This window comes from Calypte anna, chromosome 18 (genome assembly GCF_003957555.1).
Source record: "Calypte anna isolate BGI_N300 chromosome 18, bCalAnn1_v1.p, whole genome shotgun sequence".
Classification (NCBI taxonomy): domain Eukaryota; kingdom Metazoa; phylum Chordata; class Aves; order Apodiformes; family Trochilidae; genus Calypte; species Calypte anna.
In genome coordinates, this window is record NC_044263.1 from 2,554,251 (window position 1) to 2,579,600 (window position 25,350).

General features: G+C 47.5%; 1 protein-coding gene across 1 annotated transcript; it reads left to right on the top strand.

The window, feature by feature from the left end:
• On the top strand, window positions 1–25,350 carry RGS9 (regulator of G protein signaling 9). The gene is given in 18 exon segments (XM_030461652.1): window positions 1–140; window positions 4,191–4,287; window positions 6,694–6,744; window positions 6,899–7,005; window positions 7,492–7,543; window positions 8,518–8,576; window positions 8,972–8,995; window positions 8,997–9,049; window positions 10,715–10,796; window positions 10,936–10,998; window positions 16,573–16,602; window positions 17,261–17,322; window positions 19,552–19,665; window positions 20,392–20,507; window positions 20,896–20,983; window positions 21,509–21,647; window positions 22,632–22,717; window positions 24,109–25,350. Coding segments are annotated over 18 exon segments (1,464 nt in total). The 5' UTR covers window positions 1–77; the 3' UTR covers window positions 24,287–25,350.

Genomic DNA, 25,350 nt, shown 5'->3' on the forward strand with positions numbered 1-25,350 from the left:
TCCTCCCGCAGGTGCTGCGGAGCGGGGCTGCCGCTTCTTCTGCTCGATCCGTCCTCATCGCTTCCCGGTTCGGAACCATGACGATCACACGGCTGGATCAGGGCCAGCGGTACCGGCCTCGGATGGCCTTCCTGAAAAAGGTGAGGGCTGAGCAGCGCTAGGAACAGCTGCACGGTTCTGGCGGGCGCGGTGTCCGGGCGGGGTGATGCGGTGCGGTACCCGGTTCATAGAATGCTGCTCAGCCACGGGGCACCTCTGGGGGTGTCACCGAGGGGTGACAGCCCCATCACCAGGTCTTGGGAGCCACAAACCTGTTGCAGAGCCCCGGGGATCCCATCTGGCTCCAGGATTCAGGGCTGGGGGGCAATCTGTGCTGAAGTGATGGAGGAAATGGAACTGGGATTTTATTTATTTTTGTAGCTTGGCATCAGCAGAGTATTCTCCTGACAACGTTTTCTCTCTTTCCAATCTTTTTCCCCGAAGATGCCCCAAACTGTCTTTTCCCAGGAGAAAACTCATCAGATGTGGTGCCAGACCACTGGGTTCAGCTCTGGGCCACACTCAGCCCAGTGTCTGTGCTCCCAGGGCTTCCACCTGATGGCTGCTTTCAGAGGATCACACAATTGTCGTGGCCAATTGGCTGCTCTCTGCCTCTTCCCACTTTGTATTTTGCTTTTTTTTTTTTTTTTCCAGAAACGAGCGTATTTGTGACCAGAAACAGTTGAAGGAGTGGGAAGATGAATGCCTACACTTTTGGATGTGATGGGTAGTTTTGTAAAGCATTGGGTGTTATTTTTTTCTGTACCATTCATTCAAAAGTGTGGCTGGTTTTAGTACAACTGATATCTGCAGATTTTAAAAAGCAGAGTGTTAAGCTAGCTTTTCTCCCACCCACCTCCTGCCCCTGGCTTATCCTGTTGAGGGGTATTAGCTGAATTTCCAGTGACAAGTACAGCCAGCCAGTTGCTGTTTGGGTTGTAGTCAGCTCTCCTGCAACACCCACCACCTGAGGAGGTTTCCAGGGGGAAATGGAGCAGGTGCCAGGCATACAAGCACTGTACTTTTTGTGCTAGATGAAGTAAGGAAGGTATTTTCCTTGGTGCTGTGCCTTTCAAGGTAAATTTAGCTGGGAAGCCCTGCTGTGGGAAATACTCTGAGCCAAAATCTGCACTGAGTAATAGAGTTGGGGTGTGTGTGTGTGTGTGCAGAATAATAACCCCCAGCAGCAGTGCTGTAGCTGCTCTGTAGGATGGGAAACACACCCAGGCCAACTCCCCCAAGCAATCCATCAATTCTCATCACCCCTCCTGCTTCCTCCTTTGGGGGGCATCCAGCATCCATGCTGAATCCATCCATGCTGGATCCATCCTCCTTCTCCAGAACCATGGGCACCCCATCAGTCACTGCTCATTCACAGAGAGGACCTCACCCTCCTAAAATGCAGGGATGTTTTGCTTTGTTTTGGGTTTTTTTTCCCTTACCATTTGTGAGTTTTGAGTTTTGCTTTGCACTCAGTGAACCCTCTGCCTTCTTGTGATAAGATGGGGACAGTTTTCCTGTTGCCTTCTCTGTTTCTTTCAGGGTGAGCTCACCTCCATGCAGAGATTCTGAAGGGAAACCTTGGTGGGGTTTGTGCATCCTGGTGTCCCTGCCCTTGAGGTGATCTCCCTCCAGAACCTGGCTCCTTTTAGCAGTCCTCCTGCTGATATTTAACCTCTCTGGGCATCTCCACCCATCAGCCAGCATCAGGAAGTGGCTTCTGGCTCTATAAAAATCAAACCAGACAGAGCTTCCCTAGCTGAAAGCTGGGTTAGAGCCCTCAGCAGAGTGAGGAAATATCCCCACTGTATTTAACCCACCTGCCCCACCTCCCAGGGGGCTGGTGCTGGCAGCTCCTCATCCCCAGCACCCAGTAATCCCCAGAGTCTTCCCTTAGGAGGAGATGAAGAGGCAGCTGAGGTTTGCTCAGTTTGCAGCCAGAGCAGCAGGCACCCCCCTGACAGCAGCTCCCTGGCTCATCTCACTTCTTTCTTTTTCATATTCATTTCTCCAATGACAAGAGGGAGCCCGGGGGGGTCTGAAGGCAACAAGAGGCTGGAGCTCTGTGCTGGCTGAAGAAAGGGAACACGCTGTGCTGGGAGGCTCTTTGGCTTTCTGAGCCAATTCTTCACTCTTCCTGCTTAAAACCCATCCTCAAGCCCACCAGGGACTGAGCAGCAGCCCCAGGCTGTGCCACTTGTAGGGAACAAATCCTGCTGGGGGCTGGTGGGACCTGTCTGGGGGTCTTGGCACTGGGGTGTGGAGGTGATGAGCAGCACTGTGTTTGCCCCCAGTATCCCTATGGATATTTGGGATGGAGATAGTGACTTCCCCAGGATCACCCCTGTTTGCTTGCAGGGAACTGACTCCCAATTTCCTAAATGGTTCCCTGCCTGCTGGGTTGTTTGGCCCTGCCTTGTCTCACATGGGCATCTCCCCACACCCTGCCTTGATCTTGCAGAGGCCAAAATTGAGGCTTCAGTTAAAAGGCCTAAAAGAGTTTTCCTATTTCATCATTTTGGGTCTGGTTTTGCTGTTTTAAAATATTTTCTGTAAGCATTTATAAAAATACTTGTGTGTAATTTTACCAGCCTTCCCCATCTCAGTATTAATTTGACACTGGCTTTAAAAAGCAGTTGAAAACCCATTTTTACTGTCAGGCTCAGAGTGCATCCTGTCACTACAGGCTTAAATCCTCACTGGATTTGGCAAGACTTAGGAGCAAAGTCACTGTGGTGCCTGTGAAGACAATACCCTTCATTATGCATGGGTGTCATCAAGTCCCAGGCATTAAACCCTCTAATTCTTGTTAAAAAGCTACAGCCTTGCCCCAAATGTGCAGAGAGACCACATTGGTCCTGTTGGACTAGTTTGGATTTAATATCTCTGGAAGCAGAATAGAAAAAGGGGAGCATCAGCTTTATGGGAGGTTCTCTGATGACAGTCTGAGGTGAGAGGGGAAGAAGAGATGAGGAGCATGTCCAAGGAGTGTCTGAGTGGAGGATCCTGGGTGCAAGCAGGAGGATCTTGCACTTTTAGGATGCTGGTAGCAAGCAGTCAGATGGGAGAGGAGGAACACACCCTTTAAAATCTCCACCTCTTAAAAGGAAGAAATAAACCAAGATAATTGGGAACCCCAAATAAAAGCAGTGTGGCCCTGAGGGTGAGACTCATCCTGGGTATCATGATCTGAGTCTATAAACAAATCACCAGCAGCCCTTGGGATTCCAAGGCAGGAGATGCTGCCAGAGAGCAGGGTGGCTGTGTGGATGGTGTTTCTCTGTCCCAGCTCCAAAGGGTCTTTTTTGGCCTTTGCTGCCCAGAGGGAGCTGATACCCCAAGTGGGTGGGTGCAACATCCACAGGAATGGCTGAAGTGTCCCTTGGGCATCTCCTTCCTGCCAGGGGGTTTCTGTTTCTGGGTTTGCAGCTTGCTTTCCCACATGTGACTTCTGGTCCCTGCTCTGATCACTCCTTGGTCAGTTTTTCAAAGCCTTGGCTGGGGTGGTGGCTGTGTTTTCTCAAAGGACAGGCTGTTCTCATCTCCCCTGGGTTTGAGCTTCTTGCTCAGCCCTGCAGCAAAGTGGTGTGCTCTTCCTGTTGCTCCTCCTAAGTCCTGTCTGGTTATTATCTGCAGACCAAAAACCAGAACCTTTGCTGCTTGATCTTCAGCCAAAATATTGCTTTTTTTCTTGGTGCATGGTGCAACATCTACAAGGCTGTGCACAGCTGGGGGATTTGTGCACTAGAAGGACAGACTTTATTTCCTCCTCCCTTTTTCTTTCTTATTGCCCCAGCAAACAGCCCACTGAGCCAGAGAAGAACATTTGTGGTGTGGCAGAGATTTCCTTTTATTTTTAGCTCATCTCTCATGGAGTGTTTACATCCTGTCCCTCCTCTGCTAACCCCCACTGTGCATGTCCCTTCTGTGGAAGGGAGTGACACTGAGTCAGTGCTGAAAGCTGACATGGTTTGGAGGTGGCATCTCTGATGATGCCATGGAAAGGGGGGAGGTTTGGAGATGTCTGTGGTCATTGCATCTGTTCCTGTGGCCAGGTGCTGCTCACCTCTCTGGGATGCTGCCCAGAGCTGTGGTGTTCCTGGGAGTCCCTCCTGTCACCTCCTCTAAGATGTCCCCTCCTTGCCTTGCAGATTGAAGCACTTATGATGGAGATGCAGAGTCCAGACACGGGCATCAAGACTCAGACACAGGTTGTGATGATCACCAACATCCCCCACGCTGTGACAGGTGAGATCCTCACTGGGGGAAGGCACTGGGTCAAGGAAGCTCATCAAGGAAAAGCTGTGTGTGGATCCCATGGCCATCCCATGCTCCCAGATACATCTGCCATACATCCCTTGACACATTCCTGCTCCCTTTAACTCATTCTCATTGCACTTCTAGCTCTTTGAATCAAAGACAGAAAGCTTGAGATGCTTTTAGCTGTCTCACATGAGGTTAACTCAAGTAGCCTTGCATTCTCTTAGGTGAATGGGTGCTTCACCCTCCTGCTGTCTCCCTAGTGGGGTCACAAAGAAGGATAAATATTAAAATCCACTTAAAATAGACACCCTGAAGTCAGACAGAACTTCAGAAATGAACAACAATTAGTCTCCCTTTTCACATTTGCTGCTAATAATTATTTATCTTCACTATGCAGGAAAAGAACAAAATATTCAGCCCACTTCTCTGCCACTAAATGACAGCTTTTCCTCCTTCAAGCAGGCTGAAGCAGCAGCAGATGGGGAGCTGTGCTGTGCCTGTTAGCTCCTTTCACAGGCCACTATCACTACCTCTCCTTCCCTCTTCTCCAAGCCTCCACAAAAGCTCTTGTCAGGATCCCCCAGCATAAATATTCACACATACTGTACCAAAGTTTCCTCCTGGTCTTCTGCAGCACTTTGAAATTCAGAACAAAAACTCCCACTGAAACCAGTGAGCTTGCTCTGAGCTGCTCAGGAGAAAACTTAGCCAGATAGATCACTTTTTCCCCACCGTGTTTGCTGAGCCCTGGAGGTCCTGTGTATTGTTTGCCCCTTTTATTTTATTTTATTTTATTTTATTTTATTATTTTATTTTGTTTTATTTTATTTTTAAATGAGGAAGCAGGGGCACTGAGATGAAGTTGTTTGCCCATGGGTACAGTCAGACTGTGAGAAGGTAAGGAGAACTTGGACAACATCTGAAGCCTTCTACAAACCATATCCTGGCTTACAGAGCTGTCAGGCAGCTGGACCTGGTGGGGTGCTTTGCCTTGCTGTCAGTGAACAGTTCAGGCAGCACTGTAGCAAAGTTTCTGCTGTGCTGAAGATGCCACCTAGACCAAGGCAGGGGGAACAAGCACTTCTCTTGGTGTCTGAACAGTCTGAAATACCACTTCCCAAATGTCTGGGGCTAGATGTGGAAGGAAGATGCCTGATGGGTCTTACCCTCTTTGCGTGCTGTCTGCTTCATTCTGGTTCCTTAACCAGAATTGCTACAAGTTTCCTCTTGCAGAAGTCATAAATTCTAGTTCTGATAGACAAGAGAGTTCCAGTCTCCCTGCATGGCAGTCAGCACCCTCTGGGTGATGATTATTTTTGGTGCTGTGCAAGTCACAGCTACACTGGTCAGCTCCTGGGTGCTGCAAAAGTGACTGATTGATGTTTAGTGAGGGAGTGGTGAAGGCATTAGAGCAGTGGACACAGATCCACCAAAGAGAGCTTTGCCCTTCACCTGCAGGAAGCTAACTAGTTAAGTTTGGTGTCAGTAAAGTGGCTGACAGCAGAAAAAGGAAATAAACTTCCATGTTAAGTGCTCACCTTTGGGGGAAAATGCTTACAAGGAGCTGTCTAGAAATGAGTGATGAGATAATCCTTTAATTTCATCTATTTCAGGAAGCAGGCAGTAGGATAAGAGCTCTGAGCCCCTATTAGAAAGTTAAGTCAGCACTGCAATGTCAGGAAAGGTCAACACCTCAATCTGCAATCCTAGGGGAGGTTTGGAGGAAACCCCTCACTCTCCCCATGCCCTGCAACATAAAACTAAAACTGCTGGAGGTTCATGGCCACACCCTGCCAAAAAAACCTGAGAAAGGTGAAGTGTTTGTGAATGCAGAAACCATGCTTCCCTTTGGTATGTCCTGTTACCACTGCTGCTTGGATCTGAGCCTTGGAAATCCCTTCTGCACTGGGAGTCCTGTCTCTTCAAGGACTCCAGAGGCCCCATCACTTCTCTCTTACTAAAACTGAGATGTGACCAAGCTCTGTGAGTCTGGAGATGCTTCACAGTGAATCTTGCAGAGCAAACTGGTGCAGAACAAGGAGCACTTCACCTTCTCTGGCTCTTCAAGCTGTTGCACTGCTTAAGTCCTTTCTAAGCCAGTGATGAGGGTTTAAGTGTTGTGCTTCTTCCAGAGGTCACTGCCTTCCTTGAGCTCCCTCTGACAGAGGATGATGATCAGGAGAAAGCCTGAATGTCAGCACGGCCCCTGAGAGTTGGCAGTGTGTTTTATCTCTCCTTCTCTTGCCTGGTACATTTGAAAGCAGATTTGCAAGGCAGGAGGGGTTTGTACCCTGGGTGGGCTCAAGAGCAAAGTGAGAGGTGAAGATTGGAGGATTCACCTTTGTCCCATGGATTTTGGCACACTCCCAGTTCATTTTCTTTGTGTTCCAGGTAATGATATAATGCAGTGGATTCTCCAGCGCCTGCAGATCACTCAGGAAGGTGGGTAAAAATGCAACAATGGAGCTTTTTGCAGCTTTGAACTGTTAAACTTTAGGGTCTCCACAGTCAAAACCTCGTTGATAAATTCATCTCACTTTGAAATTCCAGTGCAGTGTTTTTGTGCAATCAAAACATCTGCCTCTTCCATTTCCAGAGGCACTCCACCTGGGGGACCTGTTTGTCAAATATGGATACATCTACCCTCTTCAGGAGCCAAAGAATCTCACCCTTAAACCAGATGGCAGCCTGTACAGGTTCCAAGTGAGTTGCACCTTGTATAAAACCACTGAGAAGCAGATCACTGATTTTAAAATGAAGCAGCAGGGGCAATTGCTCAGGAGGTGTAGTCATGAGAGCACCCTGTGTGGCTGTGCTGATTGTTCAGTGTGCAGGAAGAAGGAGGAAGGGATCCACAGAGAAATCTCTGGCCAGTTCCCCCAGTTCTCTATGTCACATTATAGTTTACAGGGAAACTGGGACACTTCCTTCAACTAAATTACTGCACTTGTTCAAATTAGCTTTGTTTTCTTCCAAACATGTGCCTTAAAGTAGCAGGTGGAGTTTATGGTGGAAAACAATGATCTGGGGAGTCTGAGTACACAAAAACCACAGTAATAATGGGAGCTGGCACACACCTAAGGAGCTGAGGCTCCCAGTATGGCCCAGGAGGTTTCCTGTCCTACCAGTGCAGATGGTGCTGGGAGTTCAAGGCTACTGTGCACTCATGGAAGGCTTCTTTTTCTGCAGACCCCCTATTTCTGGCCTGTGCAGAGCTTGCCTGCTGATGACACAGATTATGGTAAGAGAGGTGCAAGCCTGGATGTTTGTGCATGCAGTCCTGCTTCACCCTTGTTGTTCATCTTTTTGTGCTGTGTCCACAAGCCATGACCAGCCCATGTTTGTCCTTTCCTGCTGTTTCATGAATAATTCTCAGTAAAGCTGAAATCAGGGAATGCTTTGGACCTGATGAGAGAAAGTGCTGGAGCTTTTTTAATGTTCCACTAAGACCCATCAAACTGGAACACATCTGAAATATTCTGCTGGGTAAAGAAAGCTTTAAATGCAAGGTTAGATTTCCCTGAATGTTTCTGGATCTGAGCCCAAGACTGTCATCCTGTAGATCTGGATCAAGTCCTTTCTTTCTATAATGCACAGTGGCTCCCAGAATCTCCTGATGTCTCTTTCCATATCATTTTTTTGCTGCCTTTTAAATGCTTCTTATGGTAGGACTGGTCATGAAACTTGTGCTGAGAAGCTTGGTTTGCTTCTGTGGGCTGTGCAGTTCACAAATTTGTTTACACCAAGATTGTCCTCTTGTGGCTTTTATCTGCATAATGCTGTAGATCTTCTGGAGAAATAAAAAAAGCCCGTTTTAGATTGGAATGTTGTTACTAGAACTTGTAATAAAACATTGCCCTTGTTTGGAAAACATCGTGGTCATAATCACATCAACATCTTAAAGATTTTTGGTTCAGTGTCCTTTGACCAAGGAAGCCCTGGCTGAATTCCCAAAGGAGTGGCTGCTGGCAGGAGGCACACACTGCCCATTCTGCATGGTTGTTCCCAGCCTGGGCACTGGCTCAGGAAGCATCAGTGACAAAGTGAAAGCACCAAGTTAATTTTTCTCCTGTGAGCTTTTGTGAGCTTGGAGCTTATGGCCAGGAAGATATTGGGACAAAGATTCCTGTGGTTGTCATGTGGGTAAATTTTTAATTATTCTTGGGTCTGTTGGTCTGAGTGTAAGTGAATGTTTGTTTGCTTCTCCCTCCACAGCAATTTACCTAGCAAAGAAGAACATTAAGAGGAAAGGGATTTTAGAGGAATATGAAAAGGTAAGGAGGTGTTGGACTTGTTCCATTGCAAGCCTCTCATTTGGTACAGCTTTAGCCATCTGTTGCTAAAAACTGGAATGTGGCAAAAAAATCACCTCCTCAGCACCATGAGGTGTTACCCCAGCAGTGTAAAAAATCAGAATTTTGGAAGGGAGAAAGTGGCCAGTACAGGAAAATACTCTGGTCAGTTATAATTTGAGTGGGGATGATTGCTCTCCTTGAGGTGGTATTTTTGAACTGTTGCAATTTGTGTAATTACATTCAGAACAATCCAAATCTCATGGCTTGGTTGCCAGCCTGGCCCAGTTGAGTTATGAAGAGTCTAGAACTCCCTTTGCATGGGAGAGCCTTTTCCAGGATTTTCATGCTAACTGCTTTTTTTCTTTTTATTCCAGGAACATTACAACATGCTCAATCAAAAAAATAAACTACAAGTGGGATTTTATTATCATGCAGGCCAAGGAGCAGTATAAGTGAGTTGACTTCTTTGCATCATCAGGGGGGGTGAGAGGAGGCAGAGCTTCACTCTCTTGGTAAATTTCAGTTTAAATCCATACACTGCAGCTTTAAAATAATATGCAAGTGCCTCTCAGGATTGTGAAACAAACCTGCCTTTCCCAGCAGCTGGGGGTTCCTTCACTGAACAAGTGAACTTTGTTCACTTCACACTTTGTGAGTGAAGATTTCAGCTCTTTTAAATGACTTCACTGCTCTCAAAGCCCACTGCACCTGCCTCTCTTTCCCTACCTGGCATCTGTGTGCCAAAGCTGTGGACCTGGTGTGGTTTGTGAGAGCTGGGTGCCTTCCTGCTGACATGTGCCCCTCTGCAACTGATTTTTGTAAGTGTGCAAGGGGAGGTTTTGATTTTGCCCCTGGTGTGACTCCCTGTAGAAGCTGGGGGCTGCACACCCTCGTTAGAGATGTCTGCTTGGAGCTCAGGGTTGTCCCTGAGCATCTGTGGCTCAGGGCACTAGATGTGGGACCTCTCCTTGCTCTGGTTCAGTTGTTTTTTTTCCACGTGTCTCACAACTGAGCTGAATGAAGAAGCAGTAAATGTTCCCAGCAGGGACTTCTGAAGAAAACTCTCAAGTCCATAATTAGGCACACAGCCAAAATTATTTTAGGAGCTGAATCCTTCAACTTCCCAAGGAAAGTTAGTGCAGAAAGGATCTTTCCTACTTCTGTGGATTCCTCCTACCTTTTTTTTACCTCCCAGCACAGCAGGCACTGCCTTTGCTGCTGAGCAGTGTTTCTGTCTTCCCTGGGCTGGCAGCCAAGGCATCAGAATGCAGCTCATCAGATAAGTGTCTCATTAAACATGAGACTGTTGTTCTTGTAAATTGAGGTCAGACTTGGGTGCAAAGATGCCAGGCAGAGTTTTAAAGTTGGATACCCAGCCTGTGTCTCAGCTGGTAGATGAAACACGTCTGAGACTGTCTGATGGTGCTGCTGGGGCAGACTGGTGCAGAACAGTCCACATCCACCCTCTTAACCACAGCAGGGTGGCCAAATGCACACAGCCCCTGGGGAATGCTCTCTTGCCCATGCTGAGTCCCAAAATTGTGCCCAGAACTTGCCTGGGAAAGAATGAGTTGGTGCAAGCCCAAACCACGCTGGTGCTTTTTCTGGGTAATAGTAGAGGTGATTTGGGGTTTAATGCCTGGGAACACTGCTTGGCCCCATTTCCAAATAATTTCTGTGAGAAATGCCCCTCTTTGCTGCAAGACAGAGATGAGATGTGTTTGGGATGTACCTCTGCAGGGCAGTCCTGAGGTGCTGCATGTCCATCAGAGGTGGGTAAACACGAAGCAGCAGGACTGACTACAAGTTAGTAGTGGTAGATCCTACCAAAGGGCTGTCTGTCTAATCAAAAGAGGATGTGCCTGAGCTCAGGAAGATGATGATTTCTCAAAAGCTACAATCGTGTGTGGCCATATGAAGAGCATGATCTGCAGTCCAGAAGTAGCCAGGGGGAGGTGTGGTCAGGAGGCTGCATCAGAGCATTGCCCTGGCAGGCTGGGACCCACGGGGCAGGGGAGGCTGGGAGTGTGCTCCCTTTCTCATCCCACTGGTTTTAGGAGAGCAAAATTCATTCATTCCTCTGGTAGGGTTAAATTCTTGAATTCTTGGCTTTTCAGGGCAGGGAAGGAACGGAATAAGGCAGACAGGTATGCCCTGGACTGCCAGGAGAGAGCCTACTGGCTTGTCAACAGAACTCCTGTAAGTAGAGGATGTGATCTGAGTGCCTTCCCTGCATCCACCTGAGACAAACTCCCCCACACTGAGGGGTATTTGTGTGAACCACCAACTTTTAAAACAGATGAGTTAAAAAGTCATTGATGTTGCTTGTTCCTAACAGCCTGGCATGACTGACATCCTGGAGTATGGGATAGATCGGGCAACGGATCCCAATGAAAATAAGGTAAACCAGGTGAGACAGGTTTGGGTTTTGTTTTGTTTTGTTTTGTTTTGTTTTTTCACACACCTACGGAATTTGTTTGGGAGGATCCAGACAATGTCCCTGGGATTGTGGGTTTTTTGGACACCACAGGCTGAGCAGCTCAGCTCAGCCATCACACAGCCAAACAGGCCAGAAGTTGAAGCTGTCTCATTGTCCAGGGGTGGAGCCCTCAAAATAGGCTTTGGCAGTGTCTTTTGGCTTGAAAATACTTTGTCAGCTTTGTTGCCACACCAGTTAGAGTGAATGTTTAGCTACAGGACATGTTTTCTCTGCTGGTGAGGCTGAATTAAGGAATCCTCTACCTCCAGGTAGTTGTTGCTGCCTTTTCATTAGTGCTGAATGGAGTGGGGAGGGGGGCTGTGGGGTGTCAAGGATCAGAGGAAAGATCCAGGTTTAAAATAAAATGGCAGAATAACCCCAAAAGGGTAATGTGTGGCAAGAAGATGGAGAAGTTGGTGTGGTGGATAGAAGACACAAAATGTTGCTTAAAAATGCATCTTGTATAGCTAGGCCATTAAAAAAAAACCAAACAGAATTAATGAATGGACAGCATGGAAGCTGTAACTGGGTGGGACTGGTTCAGAGTCCTCAACAAGAGAAATGCAGTCAGTGGGTGAGGAGCTGGAGTTGCTCTGCTCTTTCTCCTTTTCATCAGTCCTTTTAAGCAATCTTGCATTTGTGAATTTAATGGTGTTCATTTGGAAGTAAAGTCAAAGTGTCTGTCAGCAATTAAATGCAAATGTTGCTGTGATCACACTGACTGTATTCCCACAAATTCTCATTTTTGTAACAGCCTTTAAACATCTCAACAGCTAGAGGCAGAATAATTGCTTTGGCCAACTCTGTTCTGTTGCTATAGTGACTGAAAATGAGCAAAATGTAGGATGAGGTGGATTTTATTTTTTCATGCTGTAAGTAGTAGCTGCTGAAAACCTTTTTTTAAGAGAAGAAGAGTGGGGGAAAGGGAGAGGGAGGGAAAAGAGGAATAAGCCAACTTCTCGCCCACTCTTTTACAGCTTACATGTGAAGAGATTTGAGGTTTGCAAATGATCTGCAAGCCTGTAGCCAGCTGCCAGCTGCTTAGTAGCCCAGAGGAAGTGAGCTGAGGGATCTCTGTTTGGTTTCCACCCTGGACATGAGAGAGATGATCAGTTATCCCTGTCAGCAGACACCCCAAGGAGGGCATGAGCCATAGGACATCAGCTTTTGGGTGACTTCACTGCCTTTCTCCTTTGAACTGGTCTCTGAGCTGAGCCTTCTTTTGCTCTTTTTTTTTTTGTTGTTGTTTTTTGGTTGGTCCCTTTTTTTGATTGCTCCTTTTTTTGGTTGCTCTTTCTTTGCTTTTGAAAGAGCAGTTGACCATACACTAGACAGCCAAAAGCCCACCTAGAGCCACCTTTGGACTACCAGCCTTTTTTAAAGATTATTTTTCCAGTCTACTCTCACAAACGTGTAGCTCAACAGCCTTTGGTGAGCAGAAAGGATGGCCCAAGCTCTGCTGGTAAAAGCTGGATTTTTATTGAGCACTTTTATTGATGCTTGCAGTGGGCTCAGCCTCTGGCTCTGACATAGGTGAAACGATGAGAGTGGAAAATGAGGACATGAATCTACTGCCCATTTATTTGATTCCTGTCCATGTTCCCACTCAGTCTGTCTTCACTTTGTTGGCCAGTTAGTTTTCTTTTATCTTGACAGCTGAGAAAGAAAATATTCCTGGTGATAATTAATTCCTGCCATCAGGATGACTCCTTTGAAGCTGGTATTGACACCAACATCTCTCTTTCTCTTGCCTCAGACCCTTTGGTGGGCTGCTCCCTCCCTAATTGATAATGACCTCTGGGGATAAACAGAGGCTTTTATTCCTCACCCATGAGCATCCCTCCTCGTTGTAATGAGTCAGGAGTTGCAGTTCAGTAGGAGGAATCAGGCAGAAGTAGCCATCCAGTGAGCACCCAATTAAGGTTTGCTTTAGCCTTTTGTTACCCAGGTCTCAGGCTCATGATCCAGCCTCTCTGCTTAGGGAGTTACCAGGCAACTGCCCAAGCAGGTACACACTGAGCTTCTGCCTTCTCTTGGAGCCAGAGAGGCTTTGTGAAAAGTGCTTTAGCTTAGCCAAAAATCACTGGGATGCATTTTGGGGGCTTTGGAATGAAAGGGCCTGGTTTGTTGTACAGATCAGCCACAGATTGTTCTAGTTATTGCTGGCCTTTAATTTCTGAAGCCTCTGTCAGTTTGGCTGCCTGAGAAACTTGTAACTTCTGCTGCATCCATCACATCTTCTGAAACAGCAGAGTCAGAAGCAGAGAAACAAGAGAGGGGAAAACCAGCAACTGGGAGGAAACTGGGCATGTGAACTGATCTGATTCCCAGCTGTTGGGCTGGAAGCACCAGCACCCTGACCATGCAGGTTGGGATGATTTTCTCTTAGACTTTGCCTCTGGTGTGCAGGGCTCCCAGCTGGCTGTGTGCAGGGAAAGGCCCAGGTCTGCACCTAAGAAGAGGTGTTTGTGTGTGCAGAAACAGAGCTGTGTGCCTGCTGGGCTGCTCTTGGCTTCCACAGTGTGGGAGAGGCAGTGCTGCTGGGGTTCTGCAGCAAAGGAGCTGAAGAAGGATCTGCTCCCTGCTCATCCTCACATCTTGCCAAGCTGCCTGCATGGACAGAGAGCAGCACAGCCTTCAGGGTTGAGTGCAAGCAGGATTTGCTGTGCCCTGCTCCAAAATGAGCTCTGGATAAGAGTTGCCTGTGCTTGTTCTTCATGCCAAGCTCCAAAGCTGTTGTCCAGATGTTCATGGCCTCTGCAAACCCTGAATGGTGGCCAGGCCAGCCAGAACATAATGCCCATCATCTCCACAGTGTGGTCAGGAAGCCCCACACTGAGAGCAGAGCAGAAGAGATCCATGTGAATGGTTTAGCTGGCAGTGAGATGTCCCAACTCCTCTAGGAGTTTGTGGCTTCAGCCATCTCATCAGGTCCTGGCTGGCTCCCAGCTGAGTTTTGCAGCCAGTGCTTGCACAGATGGGGGGAGCTCAGCTGGTGACAGCAGGGTGTGACCAGGCTGTGCAAGGTGTGCAAGAGCTGCTGTGTGTGTCTGGGTGGCCTGAGACTGACCTGAGCTCTTTCACTCATTGCCATTTGGATGTGACAGGGCAGGGGAGTTTATCCCCTGTAATTGCACTAGTCACTCCTTCAGGGCATTGCAAAATTAATCTCATTAGAGGAACTTTTTTGTTCCAGATGAGGGGTGGGTGGTACAGGGCACTTCAGCATTGCTGCTGGCAGTAGCAGGGGAGAAGGATGCTGGGGATGACTGGCAGTGATAAAAAGGACACAGAGTTTTCCAGGGTCCTCCATGGCAGCAGCAAAGCTGGAATTTGGGGATGGGAGCACTGTGGGAGGAAGGGACATGAAATGATGCACATCAAATAGCTGATCCTTCCCAGTTACTGTGAATGTGAGAACTGGGAAGGGCTCAGCACAGCCAGCACCTGCAGCCCTCAGCAGAGTGTTCAGCACTGGGCTCCTCCTTGGTTCCACTCCAGTTTTCTTTATTTGCAGACATGGCACAAGCTTTGATTTTACCTCACCCACGTATAGTTGTTCTATTGTGATAGCATTTTAATTCATGCCTTTCTTGCTCTATATAACATTTCACTTACTGTGTTCTTTTTTCTCTCCCCCCAGCTGTTTGTATCATGTTTGTGTGGTGTGCTGCCCACCTCTAAGACCCCTGTAGAGGATAACACAACTTTACTATCAAGTGAGATGTCTTCAAGCCAGCATCTACCTCTCCTTGCTGCAGGCCTGTTCAAGGCACCCACTTGACAAAACAGAGGAAGAAATGAGGGGTCTTTTAAAACCATCTAACAGTGATTTGAATGTGTTGATTTTCCTGAAGTTGCCACTGAAGTTCCTTTACAAGCTGGCACTTGTAAATCTGATGGGGCCTGGTTTGTATCTCAGGTTCCCCAAGGAGACAGTGAACTCCTGTTGTGCAGGAAGCAGAAACAAAGTTCCTTAAAGAGGACAGAACACCTCTAGGACAGTAAATGCAGTGAGTTTCTCTACACAAGCAGATGAATTATAATTTTTTTTTTTTTTTTGCCTCCCATTTCCACAGTCTAGCTGTAACTATGATGACACTGGAGAAATGGGGGCTTTGAATCAGCAATGGAAGCTGCACAGCCCATGTTGCCCAGAAGCTTTTTCCTCCCACTGATGTGTCAGCCCTTACCCCCTGGCACACAGTTCCTTGTGTGTGGCCAAGCAGAGCATCACTGCTTGTGTAGCTCCTCTTTGCTTTCCTCTCTGTCCCTGCTGAGGTTATGTGCACTGCAGCTGTTCAGAGCTACAGATTTCCAGCAGAAAAAGCTTTTTCCCCTTGCAATGCCACAGTGAGGATTTCTGTTAGTACTGCACTGGCCAGGCTGGGGTTTTTTTTGGGGCTGGATTTTGTGGTAATGCTGTACAGCTTGGCTGATGTGCTGCATGGCTGGTTCCTGCTGCTGAAATGGTGAGTCTGCCCTCTCCAAACCAACCAAGTTGCAGCAAAATAGGCATCTTTTTCTTCCATCTGGGGAACAGTTTCTCCCTCCTGGGCAACAATGAGTGATGATCACTTTATAAAGGCAAAACAAGTGTCCCCATGATGGTCTCCTCCCAGAGCAGCTCTAGAAGAGACTCTTACCCTTCCCAAAATAAGGGCACCTCAGGGTGCAGGTCCTCTGGTGGGGGAAGCAGGCTGCCTGTGGCATTCCATCCCTCATCCTTCACAAAGTGCACTTCCCCAAGGCACCCTGTTGGACCTGTGTGTGCCACAGGGCTAGTTTGATAGAATAATTCTGATATGCATTATTTTGCTGGCTAAAATGGGAGATGAAGCACTGAAACACTGCATAAAACCTCTAAAGGCTTGCTGGGAACATCCCTGACTTAGCCTGTCTTTTTCTTTCTCCCTCCTCAAGTTTATTTCACACAAAGTAACTGTGCTTCAAAGGAAGCTGTGTGAATAAACACCCTGCAGTTAATTTCTTGCCTTCAATTGTGGATGACATGTAACATAGTCTGAGTTATTCAAATCACAACGTAAGCACCCTCTGCACAGCAGATACTGCTTCTGAGGCTTTTAATTGTGGTGTTTATATTTTGCAATGTGTTGGTTCCTGTCTCCTTTAGCTACTATTGAATGATCTAATCTGTGTCTCATAAACGAATCTATTTTAGCTCCATTAGAATAACCCCTTAATTGAAGGCATACAGGCAGGCTGTGATGGAAGAAGCAATGCTAAACAGTAAATACAGCTAATGGAATGATTTTCTGTGTGAGGATCCTCTTAGCTTTGATGATACCCTGATTAGCTGAGCTGCTGGGTTTGATTTTTAATTGTAATAAGAATTAATTGGAGAGCTCTGCACAACGGCAGCCCTGCAATGGGCTTTTCATGTCTCAAAAGAAAAAGAAAAAAAGGTGAGCAAAAGCACCTATCCCAATTTAATGGGTTTTGTTGTTGTTTTTTTTATTTATTATTATTTTACAGAAAAAAACTATGGAGTTTTATCGGAGAGAGGTGAGTGTTCTTACTTACACCTCTGAGTGTTCATCCTGGGTGTGTTCCTTCCATCAGACCCCAAGCCCCCTTTGCAGGGGATGAGCAGGTTTAAAAGGACCTGGGTTTGGCTGGCAGAGTCTCTGCCCCATGGAGTTTTTGGTCAGTGTGCTTCCAGGACATTCCTTGCCTCTGCACCTCCCACGACAGGCAGGCAGCAGCTCTCCCAGTGATGGGAAGGCTCAAGCAAGGACCAGACAGACATCAAGGCTAAAATCCAATAGATCAGAATTAGTGGTAGGAGATACATCCAGTGGCGCCAGCACAGAGACAGCCAAGGATCAATGATAATTACATGCTAAATCATCCAGCACATTTGTAGGTGCCTAGAATGGGAGCTATTATTCAAGTTTTATATAGCACGGGGAGTGCTTTTTAATTACTTGCACATTGCAAAATGCTCTTCTGACATTTGCAATAAGCTCAGTGGAAACAGACTTTTTACTGAGACAGTTTAGGGATTCTCTGCTTCCTTGGACATCCAGTAATTAGGGAAGAAGCAGTTAGTGCTGTAGTTAGCCTTACTGCCTGGGAGAGGGCATGCTTGAGGTCAAGACAGAGAAGACCTTGTCTTTCTGTCTCCCTGCTCCTAACCATGGATGTGTCTGATCCCTTTCAGATCATGTACTACCAGCAGTCCATAAAGAAGCCCAGAGTGAAATCTTCTGTCTCTATCGGAGGGTAAGTCCTGATTTCCTTCTTGTCCACACATTAATTAGTCTTCAGCACTTATCTTCTAATGAGATGATGAAGCTATCTGCTCTGACACCTGGTGACTCAGCCCAATCCATGTGGTGGCCACACACGAGCTTGTTTGTGCTGTCTGGGCTGTGTTGCCTGGGCCAGGAAGCACAAGGCTGAGGAGTCCCAGTCACGTTGAAGAGCTGAGGAGAGCTTTGCAATCCATGTCTGCAGAATAATGCTAGCCTCTCAGCTGAGATTCCCTCTGAAACAGAGATGTTCAGGCTGGATCCTGGGATGCAGCACACCTCTGTAGCCTGGAAAAGCATCTGTGTGGAGGGTGCAGCAGTCTGTGTGTCCTGTGCCCTCTGCCTGTGCAGGAGGAGGAAGCAGGGCAGACAAACAAACTGACCCTCCTGTCCCTGGTCCCCATTAAAGCTTCTTGCTTGTATGATGATGCTCAGCAGAAGGCAGCAGAGCTGGGGAAGTCTCTGGTTATTTTCTATTATGAAGAATGTCCAAGCCATGAATGTCCAAGCAATCAATTAGCAATTCCTCCTCCCCATGGGAGACTTTCCTGACCAGATTCTTGATGAAGCCGGTGAAGTGCAAAGGCCCCAGTCCTCCCATTACCCACTGGTGTTTTCCTCAGGCATTTCTCACCTGCATTCCCATGTGCTCCCAGTTGCCTGGAGGCACAGTCTACCCCAGCAGTCTGTATTCCATAGACATTGCCTCCTGGAGATTCACACCCAACCTGAGATAAACAAAGTGCTCAGGCCTGTTCCCTGGGAGAAAGCAGTGGTGGATGATTGGGACAGGAGGAAGGATGCAATGTCCTGTCTTCAGTGAACATCTTGCAAGGCACCAGCATTCTGCTCATTCTATCTGTCACTGACTCCCCAGCCTCAGTTTTCCAGTCTATGGGCTGGAACTGAGGGCACCTGAGTATCTTCCAGGAATTTTCTGGTGCTTAACTGCTTGGCAATGGAACTTTTCACACCTAGGTCCTACTTTTCTGATGGATAATGGACAAAAAAATTCCTCAGGAAATTTGGAACTCCATTTCAGCTGGAGGATTGTTGCTGATGAGGATGAGAGCAACAAGTAGATACTGTGCATACACCAGAGCATTGCATTGATTTAGAAGGAGCTGCAAAGCACTGATCATTAAAAGGACACAGCAGTGTTCCCCCAGTTGACAGGCTGAGATTTGTAGCTTGATTAGAATATATGGATTGGAGTGAATTATGCAGGTGCTGAATGCCTTGGCATTTCCAGTAAGAAGATAGGATCAGGCACTTTGGTGCCAAGGCTGTGGTCTGCTTTGTGCAGGAGGAGCATTGGATAATTGCAGGATCTGTGCCAAGGTGCCCGTTAGCAATGGGTCCTTGGACAGTGCACTCACAGCTCTGAGCATATGAAAGCAGTTTGGCCTGGAAGGAATTTTAAATGCAGAAACCAGATGATTTTTTTTTTTTTTTTTCACAAGAATAAAAAAAGGAGGAGAAAGCTAAAATTCCAGGACATTAGTGAAATCGGTTGTAATTACAAGTCTGGCCAACTTAGAAGGTAGGAGAAGTGCTTGTCTGGTTCCTGCTAGGATAGAGACATTTTTCCTTTGTGCCAAGCCCTGAGAGTCATTTGCAGAGGAATGAGCTGGGTGGTAGGTGAGGAGGAAAGGAGAAGCTGAGCCCTCAGCACTCCCACACCTCAGCCTGGGCTCTCCCACACCCCGTGGGAAGGCTGTGGAACCTTTTCTGCTTTCCTCTTCTCTGGCACTTTCCTCTCTGTAAACAGAGAACCATTAAGGTTGGAAGAGACTTTTAAGATCATCAAATTCAACCATCAACTGCCATGTGTGGCAGGCTCTGGCCTCTGCCAACTGCTGGAGGAGACAGAAGCTCTTTGGGGCTTAGTTCCACTTCCTTGAAGCTGAGAGGCAAAAGGAGGTGATGGAAGAGAATCTGATCTCTTCCTGCACTTGAGCTGACAAAATCACTGCTTTGGAAGACAATGAGATTACTGTTAAGGAAATGAAAAAGATTAGTATAGTTAATTAATAATTTTTTCCTAGTAAAGCAGGGGCCACATTACAGATCCCTGTGGTGACAGAGTTGCACCTCTGAAGATCTCTACAATCTGTGCAGGCATTTATTTGTCTCTAATGGGGTTGGCTGCTATTCTGCCTGCTAAGTAATATTTTGGTTTTGTTGGATGTACTTGCAGGCTTGTGAAGTACAGTGAGCAGTTCCTCTCCAATGATCCTTTTGTGTCTGGATGTCTCCCCAGCAACCCTTGGATAACAGATGACCCTGAGTTCTGGGATCTCAATGCAAAGCTGTATGTATTTGTATTTTTTCCCAACTCCTGGTTTATACTGGCCTGTATGCTGAGAGAAATCCAAAAAGGGAAGCCCTGGTTTCCTCATGATATCTGGTTGCTGATCATGAACAGGGAAGCATTCCCTCTCTGACACAGCTTGGCCATGATAAAGAAACTGTTTCTGGGAAATACTCCATGCTGAACTTCCAGCATTATCTTCTTCAAGAAGAGCATCCTTAACATTTCAGAAATTCCTGAACTGGTGATGGCAGTAAGCACTTCTGAAGCTCCATCCCTTCTCTGAGGTCTCCTCTGGCTTTCCATTCAGAGAGTATTTGCTAATTATCCAGTGCCATCTCTGGGCACGAAGCATACAGCATATTACTGATTCTCATTAGAGCCCAGCAATCTTGTTAGAGTGATAATACCCCGTTAAATAGCCCCAAAAGACACTTTCTCAGAATGTCTTTATAAGAAGCCAGTGATTTCTCCAGAAGAAGACTGAGTCAAACCCCCAGCAGAGCTGCCCTGTCATTGTGAGAGCAGCACAAATCCCATATAAATCCCCATCCCTCTGTGCACCAAGCTGTTTCATTGCAGCTCACTTAGCAGGCTGACAGGAGCAATTTTCAGCATTCTGGGAAATGCTGAGCAGTCTCTTGGCATTCCAACAAAGGGCATTTTGGTTGTAATCCATCAGCCTACCTGAAACTGGCAGGTGCTGTTTGTTTGCAACCTGTGCAGGGTGGAAATCCCCACCAGGATGCGTGTGGAGCGTTGGGCTTTCAACTTCAGCGAGCTGATGCGGGACCCCAAAGGTCGGCAGAACTTCCAGCTCTTCCTGAAGAAGGAGTTCAGTGGTAGGTCTGCTGAGTCTCTCTCCCTCCCCAGGCCACCCCCTCGCACAGCTGAGGCTCAGCAGTGGGGGAAATCCCTGCTTTTGCAGGGCTTGGTGTCCCCCAGGGAAGGCAGAAGTGGGTTTGGTGGCAGTGGCTGACAGGCAGTGCATGCGGTACCATCTAGTGGCACAGGATGCAAAATACAGACCAGGACACCCCCAGTGCCACCACCCAGCAAGGTGGAACTGGCTGGGAACTCTTTTTCCTCCTTCAGTCCCAATGGGTAAGAGTTGGAAGGACTGAATTGAGCCAGGAGATATTGAGTCAAACCAATTCCAGTTAGGAGTTAATAAGTGGGCTTGTGTTTTCCTCAGTGTTGCTCTCTGCTGACTGTGTCCTTGTTGTGCAGGAGAGAATCTGGGTTTCTGGGAAGCCTGTGAGGATCTCAAGTATGGAGACCAATCCAAGGTCAAAGAAAAAGCAGAAGAAATTTACAAGTGAGTGTGATAATTTAACATCCTCAAAGTACATGAGTTCCACCTCCTTTTTCTACATGTTACCATTCTTTAAATGATTTATTCCTGAGACTTTGTTTGCAAGCTGTCATCAAAATGTGACTTTCCTATTTCCCTGCCTAGGAAAGGAGCTTTTGAAGATGAAAGCTTAAGCATTATTTTGTTATATAGTTGCTTTTCCACTATTCTGTTCTCCACTATTACCTTTAGCTCTTTGTGTATAATTCTGTAGATGTGTGGAATAGCAAATATCTTGGGGGTGCCAGGAGGGGAGTGGAGAGACCCTTTTTGATTGCTGTGGGTTTAAAATGTAGTTCATATTGTGTTAACAGTGCAAGGGGAAGTGACTTCAGGTAGAACTGTTGAAGAGGAGATTGACTGCTGAAGATCAGGACAGCAGGATGTAGGGGGGAGCTGAAGGAACTTTCCCTCTCAAGCCTAGACAGAGGGATCCCCAGGAATTCCCAGCTGTTAATGCCACTGTTGCTTCCTCCTCCTTCCTTGCAGGCTCTTCCTGGCTCCAGGAGCAAGGCGTTGGATTAACATTGATGGGACAACAATGGGAATCACAGTCAGAGGCCTCAAGCACCCTCATCGTTATGTTTTAGATGCTGCTCAGACCCACATTTACATGCTGATGAAAAAGGTTTGGTATTTGTTTCCAAGTTTTAGGGGGACTGTAGTTCTCTGGGCCTTCCCATGCCTTTGTGTGCTGTCAGCTGGCACTTTCAAGTGGCCTTTGTTTGAAAAAGCTCTCAAATTTGCTGACTTAAAAAAAGCACTAGGTTGGGCTTATGTATTTTGCTGCTTCTCCTTCCCTCTGAGGCACGATGTCCCTGAGGTGGTGGAGGTCAGGTGTCTGCTACAAGTCCTGCTTTCTAACACCAGTTTTGTCACCAGCTCATTCTTCAAAGCTTGAAGAAATCTTTTACCTTGGTCTGTGGGCCACATCAGGTATTCCTGTGAGATGCCTGCCTGAATCCAAGTGGATTTGTGCTGTTGATGAGAAAGGTGGCAGCAGCTGTGGTATGACTGCATGGGTTTTGTACAAAGAGCATAACCAGACATGCCCCACCTTGAGTTCTACTGAGTGTTTTCACACATATTTCTGTTGATGGACACATTTTTTTAGGTCTGACTGATGCTGCAGGCTGGTGTCAGCATACAGGATGTCATGGTACCGTGGTGACCACAAAGAACTCATAACTCCTCCATCATCATTCCATAGGAATGATACAAAATACACTTGGTAGGAAGGACCATTATGGGCCAGACCATCACCTAATGCAAACTGACACAGAGCAGCAGAACTACACTGATTTTCACAAGCTGCTGAAAAGCTTGGCTCCTGAAATATGAGCACCTCACCTGGGCTAAGTTCAGTTCAGACCTTTTGGTCTGGATCTCACCTGGGAAGTTTTCTTGTGAGATGGAAAATCCTGGGAATTTAACACTGAGATGAAAGGAGATTGGTTTAAATTTGCCTGAAAGATGCAAAGTCCCTTGGGCTGCTGGGGGAGATTATCCAGTTCCCAGCCTCCCTGGCTCCTGAGCCAGCTGTATTTGGTGGTGATTTTAATGAGGGTGTTTGCAGCCCATAACTACCAGTTCCTCTCTTTCCTCCTGGTAGGACTCCTATGGCCGCTATTTGAAGTCTCCAGTGTACAAGGAAATGCTGGCCAAGGCCATTGTGCCACAAGAGACTGTCAAAAAAAGGCAAGTGAAACTGGATGTCACTGGGGGCTTTGTTTCTCTTGTTGTAGCAAGAGTAGAAAGAGGCTGAGTTGTAGCAAATTTGCTCTGATTTAGATGTTTGCTGAATTAAATACAATTTTTCAGTAAAAAGATGCCTTTTAGACTGGTGGTGCTGTTTATTTGTGAGCCTTGTGTGCAGTCAGAAACAACTTGGTGATTGTTCAGCTGCCTTGTCTGTTGGGCCTGTTGGGAAAGGCTGGGACTGTTGAATTCATCAGGGCTCCTTTCCTGGAAGGAGAGAGAGAGAGAGCATTATGTACAGGGCATGGGAAAACTCCTGCCCACAAAACAGTGGCTGCCAGGGATGACACGGAGCCAACACAGGGTTCTCCATGGGGTCTGCCTGGACAAATCCCCTGGGAAAAGAAGGTGAGAGGCAACCAGGTGAGAGCAAGCAGCATCTTACCTGGGAATGACAGTTGGCACAACATAGATGGCCTTAGAAAGGGCAGGCTTGCAATGGCTTTTTTTCAGACTAAGATAAAGGTTGCTTAGCACATTTATGACATTTGAACTGCAGTTTCTTCTTCAAGCTGGCTTTGCAATGTCAGGGCCAGACTGGGTGGTGTGCTTCTCTCTGTTCCTCTTCCACTTGCCAAACTAGCAAATGAGAAAGAGGAATCAAGGACTTTCACACTCTGGTTTCATCCAATGCCCATTTCAAGTCAGTGGAAAAAAAAAACCAACCCTTCTGCTGACTTGCTTGGGGTTTGGTTAATTTTTCCCTGGGGTTTGGTTAGTTTTTCCCTGAACCACATGTCCCAGGGTCACTGGCAGATGCTGTCTGACCTCTGGTGACAACCTTTGTGTTCTGGAGGCACAATTCTCAGCACCCTGGGGGAGCTAGAGAGCTCCTACCTCATCCAGAGCTTAACACTTGTTCCCAGGGCTGCTGGCTATGGCTTTGCTGAAGCAGGTAGTGGGTGTTTTTTGAGGGTGTCACAGACACCAGAAGCAGCCAGACTGGTGCCTATCTTGTGCTTAATTCAGGACACTAGAAAAAGTTCTACTGATGGCAACTGTTTGCATTTACACTGAGTGTTTTTTATGTGCAAATGCTTACAAGAAAAGGATTAACACTCTGGCCATCTCCTGGCCCTGGAGTTCCTCATGAGGACCAGGACCAAGTCTGACTTGATGCTTTTAGCAGTTCTGTAGCTGCTGTGTGACACTGAGTCACCAAGTCCTGCTTTGAACCACCTCATCCACATCTCTGCTTCCTCGTGGTGTGGGTGACAGTGGCTCTGTGTCTGAGCTTGCCCTCCTGGTAAGTTTGCTGACCAGGGATGAGGTTTTTGGTGCCTTTCTGCTTTTCAGTAATGCTCTGCTCCTTTCCCTCCCTCTCCACCCAGCTCGGGTTTCCCCTTCGGACGCCGTCACCTCCCCTCCAGCCCCAGCCCCGTCATCCTGAGGCAGCAGGAGGAAGAAGCCAAAGCCAGAGAAGCTGCCACGACCGTGGACATCACGCAGGTCATGAGCAAGCTGGATCGCAGGAGCCAGCTCAAGAAGGAAGAACCTCCTCCCAAGTAGGCTCTGAGCCCTGCAGGGCAGAGCGCAGGGAAAAGACAAGGCGAGGCTGGTGGTGTTGAGCTTCGTCTCCCCTTCCTGAAGGTGTCAGTGCTGCTTTAGATTTTCCCAGCCCGGCTCTGCCAACAGCCTGCTTCCCGCACCTTTGTTTCTATGGCTTCTGGAGCAGCAGATGTCACTTCCCAGGCATGTCAGGCATGAGAATGCTGCCGGAGCCAGGCTGCTGGCTGTGCCGGACTCGGGGTGCAGGATGCCGTCTGGGCTGCTGCCTCTCCCTGCCTCCTGCTCCTCCAAAGGGAAGGATGGCACAAGGCTGGGGAAAGCTCTGCTGTCCCAGTCCTTTGGGTTGAAATCAGCCTTCCTGGGAGCAGAGATTGGATGACCTGACAGGCAGCAGGAGGAGGTGGCCCACCTCAGAGTGTTTCCGAGCTGGTGTCCATCCTCTCCAGGGAATGTGCACGCTCCCAAGGGATGCATCCTGGGCACCCAACCCCCCACGGGGAGTCCTTGAAGGATCCTGCACCTCTTATCCAGGGCACTGGAGTCACAGGCAGCAGAGCAGGGCTGGCTTCTTGTGAAAAGTGTAGGGTGAGTGTTTCTGAAGGTTTAGTTGACCCACTGAACTTCAGTGACATTCCCAAGTCCCCCCTGGCATGTTGGAAATGACCAGGGGAATGCTCTGCTCTCCCCTGTGGCTCCCCTGCAGGATGAGCAAGGTGTGCAGGTGTAGAGAGCTGGCTCACAAGAGAGCCTGAGAGATGCAGCTCTGGCTCTGTGTTTCTTTCATTGAATCCTTCCTGACTCTTGTCTTGTCTTTTTCCTGCTCTTCTATTTTCAGCTGTTAAAAAAAAAAAATAGAAACAACCCTAACTGGAGGGAGTTCCCACTGTCACTGGCTTGTAGCCCAGAGGCCAGGAAGAATCAGGGTAGAGGTGTTAAAAACTGATTTCAGCTTTTAGTTGTTGGGTTTTTTTTGTTGGTTTTGTTTGTTAGTTGTTTGGTTTTGTTTTGCTTTTTTCATTTGCTCTGTCTTTTTTTTGCTCTTTAGAATGAGACAACCTAAAATA